This window comes from Bufo gargarizans, chromosome 1 (genome assembly GCF_014858855.1).
Source record: "Bufo gargarizans isolate SCDJY-AF-19 chromosome 1, ASM1485885v1, whole genome shotgun sequence".
In the NCBI taxonomy this organism is placed as follows: Eukaryota; Metazoa; Chordata; class Amphibia; order Anura; family Bufonidae; genus Bufo; species Bufo gargarizans.
This window is the reverse complement of record NC_058080.1, coordinates 673,622,896-673,635,048: the sequence shown is the minus strand read 5'-3', so window position 1 is coordinate 673,635,048 and position 12,153 is coordinate 673,622,896. Positions and strand designations below refer to the sequence as shown.

The 12,153-nt window shown below is 44.6% G+C and overlaps 1 protein-coding gene across 3 annotated transcripts in view; it reads left to right on the top strand.

The window, feature by feature from the left end:
• PIK3R1 (phosphoinositide-3-kinase regulatory subunit 1) overlaps positions 1–12,153 on the top strand; it is a 53,037-nt gene that overhangs the window by 29,588 nt on the left and 11,296 nt on the right. For 2 of the 3 annotated variants that reach the window (XM_044276127.1, XM_044276128.1), the window contains exons 2-6: positions 3,438–3,530; positions 6,132–6,206; positions 7,965–8,096; positions 8,665–8,866; positions 8,998–9,077. In XM_044276127.1, coding sequence (XP_044132062.1) covers positions 3,438–3,530; positions 6,132–6,206; positions 7,965–8,096; positions 8,665–8,866; positions 8,998–9,077 — 582 coding nt within the window. Of the gene's footprint in view, positions 1–653; positions 1,073–3,437; positions 3,531–6,131; positions 6,207–7,964; positions 8,097–8,664; positions 8,867–8,997; positions 9,078–12,153 lie in introns of those variants that run through there. The other variant, XM_044276129.1, reaches the window with a different exon arrangement.

Here is a 12,153-nt window from a genome sequence, read left to right as displayed (position 1 = left end):
ATGATTGGGCGAATGAACTTTCCTGTTCATCGGCCCTTGTGTTGGATTTATGGAATTGGCCATAATCTCTGCAATATGGAAGCTAGACGCTGCGCAGAATGTGTTGCCGCTACCTTTTAGGAAAGCCGGTTAAGCCCCTTGTACGTCGCTGTGTCCGCAATTGGTGGTGTCGTGTTTGTGAACATGAAGAATTCAGGCATAATCAGAGAAGCTCGAAAGAGTCAATCTAAATCAAGGAGGCAACCCCTGACAGGCAGCAGTCAGATTTCCTTATATTGGGAGGATCTCCGTCCCAAATAAGTTGCAAGTCATTTTTAGAAAATAGTTGGGTGGTAGGGTTTGTCTGTTCTGGCATAGACTCCTGTGAGGAACATTCTTGTCTTTCTTGGATGGTATCTAGCCCTACATGCAGGTCACTGCACACACACACTTATTCTTTGAACCTCTTTCCTACAGGAGAAAAGACTGGGCACAGGTATATGTGTCTGGGACAAATCTAGACGCTATAAGTTTCCACTTTGCTGTGCCAGGTATTGGCTTTATAATATCTCTTTCTGCTGAAGACCTCTCCAAAAGGTGCAGCTGCGAACCGGTTTCATCTTGCACTGTGTAGCTATGTTGGCAGCGCTCTAAATGTAAGGTATGCTGTCGGCTCCAGAGTCTCTGTTCGGACCTGTCTCTGTTACCAGGAGACAAGAGCCGGGGGATTGGAGGGCATCTTGATCTATGAAGCCAACTGATTTGCTGTGGCTCCATGCAAGTAAAAATAGACTTAATGGAAAATGCTGCGTGGGTGACATGTCATTGACAGGCTTCTTGTACTACCTGCTGGAGATCCTACCACTCTCACTTGTCCATGACGCGAGGAGCTTCAGATGGTGCTTGGGCAGTGAGCAGACCTTCCTGGCTTGAAGAAAACGTCTGAAAATGATTGCGCTCAGCGAGAAGCTGATTGAGGACTGTAGCAAAGGGATCAGCAAGGTTGCCAAGTTTCTGAAAGGGGGGTTTGGTGCTCCTAAGCTTCAGGCTGTCTTTCAGAAGAGCTGCAAGCAAGCAAAAGTTCTGGTGGCAGGTACAAAACATGTGTGCTGCGAGTTGTGGATGTGCTGCATGGAGGAACCTGCTAGTCCTGTCACGTCTTCTACGTGGCTTGTGTTTCTTTGGTGGCTTTAATCACTTGTGTGTGCTACGAGAGCCTCCAGTTCCTGCTCTGTGGACTTATTATCTGTGACTTCTGCATCTTTAATGTCCTTCCTTTTTTTTTTTCAAGTTTCATTCAACCCTCGACTACCCAAACCCTCACAATTCGGCGATTATCATTTCCTGCCTCCCTTCCTAAAATGAAAAGGGGCTATTCACCATCCTGCCGCCCCCCCCCCCGTTCCAAGATTTGCATTTTTTCATCTGGGAACAGGAGGGATTTTTGAGTAGCTCACATTCCAGGTCAGAGACTTGGAAAATGAACACGTCCGCCATATTCATGAAGGCGTCGTAATATAACAGATGCCTGTACCAGCTTTAGGAGGGGGGTGGAGGAGGTCCCAAAATGTTGTCCTTGCTGAATCAGCATTTATTTCTTTCCTGCAGAGTCTACACAGTTTGTACAGCATTTTAAGACTTGCGGTAGATTAATCTCTACTGTGTCGTCCGTTGCCATCTGTTGCTCTCTGTGAGCAGCCATTTCAGGCCTGGGGGGACGAATAGGTCCCTAATGTCACGTGAAAGATGAGTGAGCTTAGTGTCCACGTTCCACATAGGAGTGAAGGGTATGTAAAGCGTGAGGGACAATGCCTGGATTTTTTATTTTATTTTTTGTTCTTGGCCGATTTCAAAGTTAAAGTCTTCTCATTTTGCCATCTCCTGGAAATTCATGAAATATCTGCCTGTGGAATTTGCAATCCATCATGTGGCCATGTTTAGTATCTCTGCACGCTGTCCTCCTCCCCAGAGTTGTGTGTGCACTTTGCCCTTCTCTCCACTGCTGATTATGCAAGTCTACAAGAACAGAGAGATTAAACGCTTGCAATATGGTCCGAGGTAGCTGCTTGCCTGGAAATTGCACGGGATTAAGCAGGGTTATTGTTTAATTCCTGTAAGCAGAGGATTAATTGTTCTCTTGTCTCTGTCAGTATAATGAATGCTTTATATATTTTTTTTTTTATATGGCGCTTTAGTTTTGTTCTGTTTGGATGCTTTACCCTTATTAAAGTTATTAAAACGGGTTACAGCACAAAGCAAGCAAGTCATATGGAAATATTTTGGTAAAGGTTTAGAAAGGCGCTTGCTTGCAGGCCAGCTTTTTTGATCTAGGTGTTAATTAAAAAAAAAAAAATTCTATTGTGTGATGTTTTTTTTAATTTATTGTTACTTAGATGATTTGGCTGCACTCCTTTTATAGTATGCAGGGAAAAAAATATGTAAATTCTTTCAGGTTTCCGAACAGAAAGCCTCTTCTATGCATTCCTCCCCGGATGAATGCAGACTGGTGAAGCCCTGTAATGGCCGAGCCGTGATGCAGCTCATTGAAGGCTTTAGCAATACTTGAGGAGTAATCCTGTACTTTCGCACCCCGGCCCTTGTTGCCACAGCTGTGCGCTGCTTATAATGTACCTTTTCAACCTAAGAAGCGTGCAGGGCGTGAGCTTTTCCTGTTCCCCATTATATGTTTTAGTTGGATCCAGCTTAAAGCAAGCTTTTCCGAAATAAGCAATTTTTGCTGTGTTCGGTGCAGATGTGATTGGAACGTATTTTTTTTTTTCCTGTTTTAAAAATGGCTGCCCTGGTGCTCTACTTTTGGCATGAATGGGAGTTTCTAAGAAAGCAGATGACTTTTTTTTCCAGATTCTAAGCAAATTTTATTATTTTGGGTATGTGTGTGTATATATATATATATTTGCCCCTAAAAAACATTGTACGTGTGTATTTTTGTGAACTGTGTAAAGTAGATTTTAGATTTTTTTTTTCTTCTTACTTTCTTAAAAGAAAAAAAAAGCACTTCATGAATTGTCAGCATTACAGTATTATAATTTTTTTTAGCAGAATTATAAGTATCCTGCTGAACAAGGGCCATCTGTGTGCATTTTCTAGCTTCATACCTGCTGAGACATTGCCCCTAAAATGCAGCGCTGCTTAGAGCTGGCCTCCCCTATGTGGCACGTAAGCGTTGTCTCTAGCTCTCCCTAGTGGTGTGTGGCTGTATGTCTCCTCTCTTTTGAATTGAATTGTCTGCAGTTTGGTTTAAAGATATCCCGGTGCAGGAGGCTATCCAGATGAGGACACAGCCTTGTCTCCTGCAGCCAGGTCTGGTTTATGTAAGGTTTGCTCAGACATGTCAAATATAAAGTGTTTGCTCAGAGTTTAAACATTAACTCTCCAGTTTCTACGTAGCTTGGGAACTAATGGCTTTTTTTCTTTTCTCCCTCTTTTCTCTCCTGTAGCTTTCATGCTCCTGGATCTGACGGAACAGTTCTCACCACCAGAGACTGCCCCAGCAGTCCTTATCAAGCTCATAGAGACCATTGAAAGAAAAGGTACCTACAGCGCCGCCACCTTTCTCTGCTAATCCATATAACTTTGTGTCATTAAAGGGGTATCCCAGCGCACTTAAAGTAATGCTGTAAAAAATAATAAAGGATCTTACATTTACCAACCCACTGCCGTTCTGATGTGCCCGGGTCCCTGCTGCTCTCCATTTCTTGCTCCTGTTGGTGAAAGGGCAGGAAATTGCTGGGAATGCCACTAAGGCTACTTTCACACTAGCGTTCGGGTGTCCGCTTGTGAGTTCCGTTTGAAGGGGCTCACAAGCGGCCTCGAACGCATCCGTCCAGCCCTAATGCATTCTGAGTGGACGCGGATCCGCTCAGACTGCATCAGTCTGGCGGCGTTCAGCCTCCGCTCCGCTCAGCAGGCGGATACCTGAACGCTGCTTGCAGCGTTCGGGTGTCTGCCTGGCCGTGCGGAGGCAAGCGGATCCGTCCAGACTTACAATGTAAGTCAATGCGGACGCATCCGTTTGAAGATGACACAATATGGCTCAATCTTCAAACGGATCCGTCCCCCATTGACTTTCAATGTAAAGTCTGGACGGATCCGTTCAGGCTACTTTCACACTTAGAATTGTTTTTAAACTATAATGCAGACGGATCCGTTCTGAGCAGATCCAAACGTCTGCATTATAGCAGCGGATCCGTCTGTGCAGACATCAGACGGACCCGCTCTGAACGCTAGTGTGAAAGTAGCCTTAGCCAGTGACTGGCTGCAGCTTTGCCCTCCCCAGGGGGCATTTATGCAACCGTATCCGTTTTGCGGTCCACATATTGGGTTTCCGCAAAACACGGATACCAGCCACGTGCGTTCCGCATTTTGTGGATCAGAGTGTTTCGCTCTCTGTTAGAAATGCCTATTCTTTTCAGTAGAGTGCACAAGAAAAGGACATGTTCTATTTTTTTTTTTTTTTACGCGAGGTTGCAGATCGGACATACGGATCTGGAACCTTTGAAATTACCGGGTCCACAAAATTTTTTATGTGGACCAAAAATATGGTCGTATGAATGGACCCTTGGTCCATTTCGGAAGAACGGACCCTGGCAGCGGTGGGGGTGATCAATGAGATGAGGCCATTGAGCATTGGTTTAATTGAGCTGGAAGAACTCTTTACGGTACTTGCTCATGAAGATGAGCGACCCATCAGGTTGCAGCCATCCGCCATCTTATTGCTTCCTGTAGTTGGCTTCTCCATTTGCAGCCCAGTGTGTTACCCCCAATGGATGTGTATCTGGTCTGCGTGTATGTAGTCGGGTATGTCACTAGCTTGTGGTACAGCTTCATTGTAGTGTCTATACATGATCACAGAGGCCCACACACTTCTAATGAACTGATTATATGCTTCTTTGGTTATCTAAGGCCAGGTCCACATCAGTGCTATTATTTCTATTTTTCTGTTCTGTTACTGGAACAGTAAAAGGAGAATAACGATGGTGCAGGATTCCTCGTATAACGGACATAAATGGTGCCCAATGGACCCTATTTACTATAATTGGGTCCATCCGGTTCTGTAATATTGCCGGAAGAAATGGCCCCAGTGCTGATGTGAGTGCAGCTCAGGTTGTTTGACCCACTAGGGGAGGCAAGGGTTGGCCCATAATATAACCGTATGAAACCTGTCTAATCCATGTCTCCTGATGGCAGAGATCTGGGGACTTGCTTGGGCTGCACACCCTGTCAAATATTAAAGCTTATGTAGCCTAAGGCTACTTTCACACTCGTGTTTGGTGCGGACCTGTCATGGATCTGCACAGACAGATCCATTCAGATAATACAACCGTCTGCATCCGTTCAGAACGGATCCGTTTGTATTATCTTTAACATAGCCAAGGATGATCCGTCATTGAAAGTCAATGGAGGACAGATCAGTTTTCTATTGTGCTAGATTGTGTCATAGAAAACGGATCCAACCCCGTTGACTTGCATTGTGTGTCAAAACGGATCCGTTTGGCTCAGTTTCGTCAGACTGACACCAAAATGCTGCAAGCAGTGTTTCGGTGTCCTCCAAAGCGGAATGGAGACTGAACGGAGCCAAACTGATACATTCTGAGCGGATCCTTTTCAATTCGGAATGCATTAGGGCAAAACTGATCTGTTTTGGAGCAATTTATGAGAGCCCTGAAGGGATCTCCCAAGCGGAAAGCCAAAACGCCACTTTGAAAGAAGCCTAAGAAACATTAAAAAACGCTAAGTAAGGCCTCGGGCACATTATGTTTTTTTTTTTCCCTTGTGGACCTACTGACTTCAGTGGGTCCATGGACCACATTTTGCGGCAAAGGATAGGACAGGACATGTTCTGCCTTTTGCGGAACGGACATACGGATGATCATCGTGTTTTCCGCATCCGTATGTCTGTTCTGCAAAGGGAACATATCCGGTCTTATCCTTGGCAGAAAAATGCGGTGCACGGACCAACTGAAGTCAATGGGTTCCCAAAAATATTGAATGTAACACAGACATCATTTGTATTTTGCGGATCTGTGTTTTGCGTCATATGCACGAGGGAGAAGTGGTCTACTGTTATGGTGCCTAGAAGGTACTGCCTGTGTAAGTTTCTGTTGCATTGCTCATCCTGTTCTCTCTTTCAGGCTTGGAATCCACCACGTTATATCGATCCCAGAGTGGCATCAGCGTGGCAGAGCTCCGTCAGATCCTTGATTATGGTACGAGCATGCTAAATAGATGAAATGAGTAAATGCATAGTCTTATGTGGAAATTAGAGGAAACTTCAAGTACTACATGTGTGACCTATTTAAAAATGCCAGGCTGTCATGCGTGAATGAATAGTGCTGCCAGTGTAAACCTAATAAAAGGGTGTGACGCAGCTCGTCCATGACGGTCATAGGCAGTTAAATGTTGTTACTGAATGATTCCATTTTGAGCCAGTAGATGGCGCCAGATACTGCACAATCCTGAATCATATGCTCAGATCTCTCCTTTTCTGGATCTTCATTGTATTTTACTTACTTATATAGTGCTATAGCGTTGTTATAGGGCTTTACAGACACTATCATTGCTTACTGTCCCCAGTGGAGCTCACAATCTATTTTCCCTGTCAGAATGTCTTTGGAGGAAACCCACGCAAACATTTGGAGAACATACAAACTCCATGCAGATGTGGGATTCGAACCAGTGCTGCAAGACTGATCCGCCATGCTGCCTGCTTCTGGGCGCATGTAGAAAAGTCTGGTTTTAGCATACATATATAATACAACATTTTTATTTATTTTTTCCTTTTAAAAGGGAATTGCATTCAAAAGGGGTATTCCCATCTTAGACATTTATCTCAAATCCACAGGATATATGCTGTAAATGTCCGACAGGTGCAGGTCCCTCCTCTGGAGCAGAGGCCTCCTGACCCCTTTCCCACATCATCCAGGTGGAGAATCGTATCGAGTTCAATGGTGAGCGCTATGCACATGTGCTGTCACCTCTCCATTTTTCTCTCTGCCTGGATGTGGCTGCCATTGGCCAATTCACCTGGCAACATGGAGGACCCCTGTGTAGGAGACAGGTGCAGATCCCAGAGGTGCTTATGCCATAAATATTTTTAGGGCTCATGCACACGAGCGTAAGCGCTCAGTAAATAGCTAGCCCACAATATACGGGCACTGGCCGTGTGTACTCTGTGGTGCGGATGCGGACCCGTTGACTCGAATGGGTGTACATCTGCCAGAGACGACCGAAGATAGGACTTTGCCTATTTTTTTTTTTCCGGTGCAGAGGCACTAATCGGAAGCACTACAAAGTGCTTCCGTGGGATTTCGGTCCGTGCCTCCGCACTTTAAAGAAATTAACATGTTCTATTATATTGCGGATCGCGCACCCACTCAAGTCTACAGGTACGCAAACTTTAGCACCGGCACAAGGCACACCCGCTGGTGTGTCTGAGCCCTTTAATGTCTGATTTCCAAGTCCCCCCACACCCTTTCCCCCAAAGTTTTTGCTCTTCTGTTGAAAACAATGCAGAAATCTGACGCTCATATATATATATATTTTTTTTCCCTCCACTCGTTCCTGGAGACTTCAGTTTTCGTTCATTTGTTTGCCTTGCCTGAGGCCTTCCCCACCTTAAAAGTCCTATGCCTGTTTATACAAAATATTTGCAGGCAAAACATGGACTTGTTAAAATCTACTTCCATAACCTTGTTGCTTGGTCGTTGGCGCCCAGTATTAAGTCTTACAATACTTTACTCGGAGTAGTAGTTTGGGTCGTTGGCGCCCAGTATTAACTCTTACAATGCTTTACTCGGAGTAGTAGTTTGCAAATATATTCAATGTGTGTGAATATAGAAAAGTAAGATAGGAGCAGCCACAGTTTTTCCTGCAGTCGGATAGCTGACGTGATGATCTTTTTTAGCTCTGTTTATGTATATTGGATGCACTAAAAATTATATATATTTTTTTTTTTCTTTTTCCAGATACTGCAGCGGCCGATTTTGAACATTTGGACTTACCAGCTCTGGGTGATGCTGTGAAGAGATACCTGATAGATCTCCCTAGCCCCGTCATTCCAGCCACCACCTACAATGAAATGCTCTCTGCTGTGAAAGGTGAGGACCCCTACTTTGTCGCGGTTTCTGTGCAGTGTTGGCATTTTTTCTTCTAAACCCTATAATTCTGTAAAGAAGACAATGTGTAATGTTTAACAATATGAAGGTCTCTGTATCTGTGTGCAGAGAGAGGTAATTGTTAACCTTTTTTTTATCAGCGCTTGGCAAATGACGCTTATTTGGGGAGGACATGGTGTTCCAGGTTCTGCAGGATTCAACACCTGCTGCTGGCTGCGAGGCTTATCTCTTCACAAAGTCCATGCAGCACAAATGTAGTGGCGTCTTGGTGTCAAGCCCCAAACCTACCTCTCTGTCACATGCTGCAGAACAGGATATTGATCTGATAACCTTCACACAAGAACAAGACCTGGAGGTGCCGTCCCTCAGCCAATGGCTTGGGACTTGCTGCTCGCAATCGCTCCTCCTAAACAGTCTGCTCTGTAGCATTATGTGGTTACAGTTTCAGTTGAACATCCTTTTTTACCCCAGAGGTGCTCAGGATCTTGCATGACTCTTTGGACTAAACGTTTTATTTAATTTTTTTATTTTTTTATTAACCTGTTTGCAGAATCCTTAACCTCGGATGACTACGCTCAGCTGCTGAGGAAGATCATCCAGTCGGCGAATGTGCCCCAACAGTACTGGCTGACGCTCCAGTATATGCTGAAGCATTTCTTTACACTTTGTCAGAGTTCCAGCAAGAACTTACTGAATGCAAAGCTACTGTCGGAAATCTTCAGCCCGCTTCTCTTCAGAAACCAGCTCGGAAGGTAGGTTGCGGGCTTAACCGTGCATTCTTCTTCTTACTGTCTCACTAGAGGCTGTATGATCTTTTAATTGCTGTTTTTTTTAAAGAATTTTGGCGCTAATCCTTTAATTTTTTTTTAAATGTATTTTGCAGTTCAGACAGCCCAGAATACAGCACTCAGATTCTGGAAGTTCTTATTGCCAGTGAATGGAACGAGCAGCAAGCAGCGCCAGGTGAGCGCCATTCTTTTCATGGACTACGTTACTGCGTCAAAATCTGCCAGCAGCTGCAACATGCGGGTCCTTTTGAGCTTGTAAACCATGGAGCCGCTTCTCTGCTCACTCTCAGACTTTATGTGGCTATTACTTTTTATTGACCCTATTACTTAACATGCCCTTTCGGCCAAATGTGAGTGGCTGCTGCGGTGTGCTTAAGGTTGTGTGTTCTGGTGAAAATCTGCTGTAAAGAGACACTGGTTACCCAGGAGCAGTGGCTGGATGCAGGCTATACCTGTGTTTGAGGCATGAGCAGGCTCTTTACTTTATGCATTTTGCACAGTTTGTTCAGGTTTTGACTATTGGGAGGAGTTTGCGTTATTTCTACGAAGGAACTCTGCGCGGTTCATGGACCGGTACGTTGTGATATTTGGCACTCCTCCCAAGCTCCTTCTGCTTCTTTTTGAAATAATTGGAAGCGCCTTGCTCACCAGACCTGGTCGAGCGTGTGTCTTGTTACATCCTAGGCCAGAGATCAGCAACCTGTGAAACTACACCTCCCAGCATGCACTCTTGTAACTCCCATAGAAGGGAAAGGAGGATTCTGGGAGTTGTAGTTTCAGAACAGCTGGGGTGCCAGAGGTTGCTGATCCCTGTCCTAGGCAGACGGAGAGTAACCCTGCCATGTCAACAGGCGTGCCTGTAGGAGGCCAGATGGATTATTGTGTGTGTGTGTGGCGCAGCCACTTGTGTGGAAGAAGTGGGAACTTTTAAAGAGGTCCTCACAACTCCCAACATGTCTAATGTAGCACATACTTGTATTGACCATGAAGTAACCATTCTGGAGCATTTTTACTTGCAACTTTGCGTTTTTTTCTCTTGCAATCCTCCTAAAAATTAACAAGTAAGTAACTAGGTGTCCGATGGGGAGGTTTTGTTACACCGTGCACCACTGCTGACAGTGCCAGACGGTAGAGACATGCCTCTTTGACAAGGGAACCGGTAGCACTTAGTTTGTAGGGGAAGCTACAGAATTGTTACTTCATAGAGAATAGAAGTATTTATTGAAACGGACATGTCAGGAGTTTTGTCAGGTCCTCTTTAATTTAGGGAGACTCTTCTGCATGGCAAATGCCAGCCTGCCAGTTGTGACCCAGAAATCCTGCAGACTGGGCGAATGCAATTTTGTAACGTCGGCAATAAACAGTAAGTAGGTTAAGTTTTTTTAGTTTTTTTTTTAGAGCTGTTTCTGGTTGATTTTACTTGATCTCAGAGCCTTCCAGGAGGGTGTGGGAGGGTAATGTCTGGATGCTGAATTCCCGCCCAGAGGAATTTTTGTGGTTAGCCAGGTGTCTCCTTGGCTGGTCTGATGTGAAGGATTTATTACTTAATTGTTGCACTCCTTCGACCTTTTAAGATTATAGAGCTGTGGAGCAAAAATGGCATGGTGCCGCCTTAGGGTACTTTTGTTCTAATGCATTCTGAATGGAAAGCAATCCGTTCACTATGCATCAGGATGTGTACCGTCCCTTGTATGGTATTTGACCGGACAAAATACCGCAGCATGTTACAGTATTTTTTCCGGACGAAATCCCGGAACAATACCGCACTTTCCGGATCCGTCATTAATTTCCATAGAGATTTATTAGTGCCGGATCCGGTACCAAGTGTTCCAGAAAATGCAGGATCCAGTTTTCCAGTCTGCACATGCGTCGGGACATAGGAGGAGCTATTTTTGCGTTTGATCTTTAAATACCGGATGCAGTATTCCGGATAAGACTGATCCGGTATTTCAACGCAAGGCTTTCCGTTTGTACACGGTTTACCGTTGCCGGTACTGCCTGCTGGAATAAAAAAACACTAGTGTGAAGGTACCCTGAGCCTGTCAAACCTATGTGGTGATGAATAATTTTGTAGGGGAAAAAAAAGCAAAAAAGATCTAGTTATTCAGTAAAGGTATCACTCCCACAATACAATTGTCCTATTTGACACAAATTTACCTTTTTACCACTTTATGCTAGCATTTTTAAATCTGCTGGAAACAGCACTGCCACCCGCTGACTAATGTGTGGTCATTGGAACACCTGCTTCTGTGCACTGTTAGCAGTGAGATCCTGTCCCAAAATGACCAGCGATGGAGGCCTGTCCATCAGTAGCCTGCATGTTCGCCGGCAGTGTTACTCAATGGAAGACGCTGATGGACGGGCTCTGAGTAGTACTGCTGCGCCCTCCTGATTTCAGTAAAAAAAAGGTTTGGGTCTCCTTTTAAGGACAGATTTTTTTTTTTTTTTTTTTTAATCCACTCCTGATTTTGCGTTCCATACGTGCATGTTTGACCATAGCCTTACAATAGGTTAGTAAGCTTGCTTGTTATAGTGCTGTTTCCAGCAGATTTGTGAATGTTAAATTAGAGTTCAATCCCTTTAAGATCAGAGATACAGTATGCAGCCTAAGAGACTCTTGCACTGATGCCCCATATTTGACTGTGTCCCCATACCCTCTATTAAGGCCTCATGCACAGGACCGTGTCCATATTTGGGTCCGCAAACTACTGATACCGTCCATATGCGCTTAATGCATTTTTTAATTTATTTTTTTGCTCCCTTTTAATAGAAATGACTATTCTCGTCCACATTTTTGACCAGAATAGGATTTGTTCTAGAATTTGAGAAACGACCCCACAGATCCTCAAAAAATATGCATGTGTGCATGGCCTCATAGAAATGAATGGGCCAGGCTACTTTCCTACTTGCGTCTAACTTTTCCGGTGTTGAGATCAGGCAGGGGATCTCAATACTGGAGAAAAAAAAGCTTCCGTTTTACCCCCATTCAGTGTCAATGGGGACAAAACTGAAAAGAACGGAGTGCTCCAAAATACATTGCCTTCTGTTACGTTCCCATACCGGAGAGCAAAGCGGAACAATGGTTTTTATGACTGATCCGTCTTGGCAATGTTAAAGGTAACACAACCGGATCCATTCAGAACAGATGCAGATGATTGTATTATCAGAAACGGAAGCGTTTTTGCTGTTCTCTGCTGGATCAGGCAAAAGCGCAAGTGTGAAAGAAGCCTCGGTGTACTATCTGCCAGAAT